Genomic DNA, 3,904 nt, shown 5'->3' on the forward strand with positions numbered 1-3,904 from the left:
TCTGAGTGTCTGAAAGATAACCAAAGCCTAGTTGCAGCCTTTTTGGATTTTCAAAATCAATATGATAATATCCAACATCCACTCCTACTGCAAAAATTATCAAAAATGGGTTTTCTGCTACCTGTAGTGAATTTCTTTAAAAGTTACCTATCCGAACGCTCCTTTGTTCTCCAAGTAAACTCCTACATTTCTTCTAAAAATTATGTCTCCAAAGGCCTTTCTCAAGGTGCTCTCCTCAGCGGTCTCCGGTTTTCTCTATATTTATGCGATCTGAATTTACCCCATACAAATATTCAGCTTGCAGATGATACCGTCCTATGTTCTACCTCAAATAATTTTGAACTTACCCAATCTAAGTTACAAAAGTCGCTATATGCCTTTGAACGTTTCTCAAACAATTCATGCCTACCCACCGCCCCATCAAAATCAGCTATAGTACAGTTTCATAATAAGAGAAACCCCCAATCTGCCCTATGAACCCCCAATAGTGTTGTCATCCAAGAGCAACAACACATCAAATATCTAGGCCTCACTCTAGACCAAAAACTAACTGTCAGGCTCCATATTGAAAATGTGAGAATAAAATACCTCAGAAAAATGCGCTTCTTACAAAGGCTACTTAATACTTAATCAGATCTCAGATTGATTATGGACTAAATGTCTATGGCTCATGCTCAAAAACCCAATTATGCAGTCTGGAAACTATCCAAAATACTTTGATCCGTGCTAGACCTGGCCTCAAGAATCACACCAAAACGAACTTTCTCCTCAGTGAAAGTGGTCTTACCTCTATTGTTACGTGTAGAGAAAACCTACCTGCCCACTACTTTACAAAACCTGTTGTCCTGTTTGGGGTCCCCAAGCACGAAGCACTGCCTACTTGTCAGAGGAACTAGCAGACGTTCAAAAACGTGCTACTAAAATAATTCTTGGACAGCAGTGGAAATCCGTCAGTACACCTCAACGTGGTGTAGGGGTGTTACACTATCGAACTTCACGCCGAGCGAGATGGTGGCTAACGTGCTCCGGGTGTTCCAATTTGTTAGTTGGTCGATGGGCTAGTAACCCGCCAACGTAAAAACTGATTACTCAAGAAACAGCAACAGATGGCCTCGGATTGACTTCTTCTATTTCTGTGATGACGACTAATGCACGCCCCCGGACAGGATTCTTGAAAACGGCCGAGTGTTTTCGTATTGGATACTGGAATGTTAGAACAGTTAATCAAGAAACACAGCCAGGAAAACTCAACAGTGTTATGAGAACCCTTGATAAGTTCCGCATTGACATAGCTGGACTTTCTGAGACCAGGCTTACTGGTTCTGGGACTTTGAAAACTGAGATTTACCACATCTTGTATTCCGGACTTGAGACTAGAAAAGAAGCAGGTGTCGCAATGGCACTAAGTAATCGGGCCAAAAAATGCCTAGTGGATTGGGAACCAATTGGTGAGCGGATTCTTCGTGCCTGTTTCGCCACTTCACAGGCCAAATTGACAGTTATTGTATCGTACGCTCCAACGAATGACGCCTGTGATCAAACCAAAGACGACTTTTATCGTGTGTTATCGAATGTTGTTGCAAAAACGCATTGTCATGATATTGTGACTGTGTTTGGGGACTTTAATGCTAAAGTTGGAGGTGATGCTTCTTATGCCCCAACTATCGTCGGTAAACATGGACTGGGGGAAATTAATTACAATGGTGTGTGACTAATCGATTTTTACGCTACTCATGAACTTATCGTCGGTGCAACATGGTTTCCACATAAACAGATTCACGTGTATACTTGGAACTCGCCTGATGGTCTAACACGAAATGAAATAGACCATATCCTAATTGCGAGGCACAGGCGACGGTGTCTAGAGGATGTTAGAACCTTCCGAGGTGCCAACTGCTATTCCGATCACCAACTTGCTGTTGCCAAGTGCAAGCTGAAACTAAAAACTGTGACAAAGCCCCAGCGGCCAGTGAAAACCTTCAATTTGAGGAAATTGCAGGACCCGAACGTATTGCAAAAGTAAACTACAGCTTTGTCAAACAAGTTTTCCCTTCTAAGGGACGAAGTGTCGCTTGATAGTCAGTGGGAAAAAATTGCAGAAACCGTGAAAGAGGTCGCACAAGAAGTTGTGAGCTACAACGGGAAGAAGAAAGAGCAGTGGATATCTGAAAGTAGTCGGGATATTATTGATCAAGGGGCACAACTCAAAATACTCGTAGATAAGTATTATAATAGCACGACTCGTTCTAGAGAGTATGTAGATAACCTGAAAGTACAGTACAAGCGTCTCCATAAGCAAGTCAAAGCAGCAACCAGGGATGATAAGAGGATGTACCTCAAAACTATGGCCGAACAGGCTGAGGCAGCCGCTAGACGGGGAGATAGACGTACTGTGTATGCCATAACGAAGCAGTTAGCGGGTATTTCAAAGGCGTCGTCGACCCAAGTTGAAAGCAGACAAGGCATCTTATTAACCCAGACTGATGACATAGTCCGACGAAGGAGCATTTTAGCGAGGTACTAAATCAGATTTCTCCCACAACTACTTTAAATATCCCTGAAGAACCACTGTTCGATCTTGGAACATGTTCCGGACCTCTCATGCTAAGTGAAGTCAAGGAGGCCCTAAAGACTTTGAAAAACGGAAAGGCTGCAGGCAATGATTGCATATCACCAGAATAACTGAAGTACGGTAGAAGCGCCCTAGCCGAACCCATATTTGAACTTATTTCCTGTGTTTGGGATGAAGAAAAAGTCCCTAGTGAATGGTCAAAGGCAGTAATTGTAAAACTCTTCAAAAAGGGACAAAAGACTAAGTGTGATAATTGGAGAGGTATTGCTTTACAGTCTGTTGGCAGCAAAGTCCTATGCCAAATAATTCTTAACAGGATTCAGAGGAAAGTGGAGAAAGTTCTGACAGATGAGCAGCACGGATTCCGCCAGAATAGATCATGTTGTGACCTGATATTTAGCCTGAGAGTCCTGCTGGATGAATCCAATGAATGGCAAGTTCAGCTACTTATAGTATTTATAGATTTTCTCAAAGCCTTCGACTCGATACACCGTGGAACCATGTGGAAGATTTTAGTGCATTATGGAATTCCGACCAAAATTGTAAATATAATTAAAGTGCTATATCATGATATCATGTGCGCAGTACAGACAGAGGGTGGCCTAACGGAGTGGTTTTCTGTTCAGTCAGGTGTAAGGCAGGGCTGCATTCTATCACCATTACTGTTTGCCATAGTGATATATTTTGTTCTCCGTGGATGTAGTTTTAGTGGCGGTCTACAATTATTTCCACTGAGAGAACTCAATGATGGTGATTTTGCTGACGATGTTGCACGTATTACCCACGACTCAGAAGACATGCAACCCAACATTAATGAACTCGGTCGTATGGCAAATGTTGCCGGACTCTCCATAAATGCTAACAAGACCAAATCAATTTCGAATGCAGTCATACCTGACTTAGCCGAAGGACATTTGGTTAACAACGAGGAAATTGAGGAAGTGAGAGTTCAAGTATCTCGGCAGAATTCTTACGCAAGATGCCAATTCCGAAAGAGAAATACTGTGCCAAATAGCATTGGCTGGGTCTGCTTTCAGCTACCTTAGAAATGTTTGGAGAAATAATAAATATTCCCAGAAGCTAAACCTTAGAATTTGTAATAGCAATGTGGTCTCCGTCCTTACGTACGGCTGCGAAACTTGGAGTATCACTGCTCAGCTAGAACGATGACTCCAGGCATTCGACAACAATTGCCTAAGGTCTATCCTAAATATACATTGGACGGAAAGAATACGAAATGATGAAATCTATCGTATGACAAATCATACCCCCATCCTTGATCTCATTAGAAATCGGCAATGGATGTATTGGGGGCATATGGTGCGAATTGGG

The 3,904-nt window shown here is 42.4% G+C and overlaps 1 protein-coding gene across 1 annotated transcript; it reads left to right on the plus strand.

Moving 5' to 3' along the window:
• The first annotated feature begins 1,138 nt into the window (after positions 1–1,138).
• On the plus strand, positions 1,139–2,524 carry LOC148942782 (uncharacterized). The gene is made up of 2 exons (XM_089102355.1): positions 1,139–1,670; positions 2,031–2,524. Exons 1-2 carry the CDS (start codon positions 1,139–1,141, stop codon positions 2,522–2,524), a joined length of 1,026 nt encoding a protein of 341 aa, XP_088958481.1.
• Positions 2,525–3,904: the final 1,380 nt, after the last annotated feature.

The sequence above is a fragment of the Artemia sp. Qi Xiang Cuo genome, chromosome 16 (genome assembly GCF_049724085.1).
Source record: "Artemia sp. Qi Xiang Cuo chromosome 16, ASM4972408v1, whole genome shotgun sequence".
NCBI lineage: Eukaryota > Metazoa > Arthropoda > Branchiopoda > Anostraca > Artemiidae > Artemia > Artemia sp. Qi Xiang Cuo.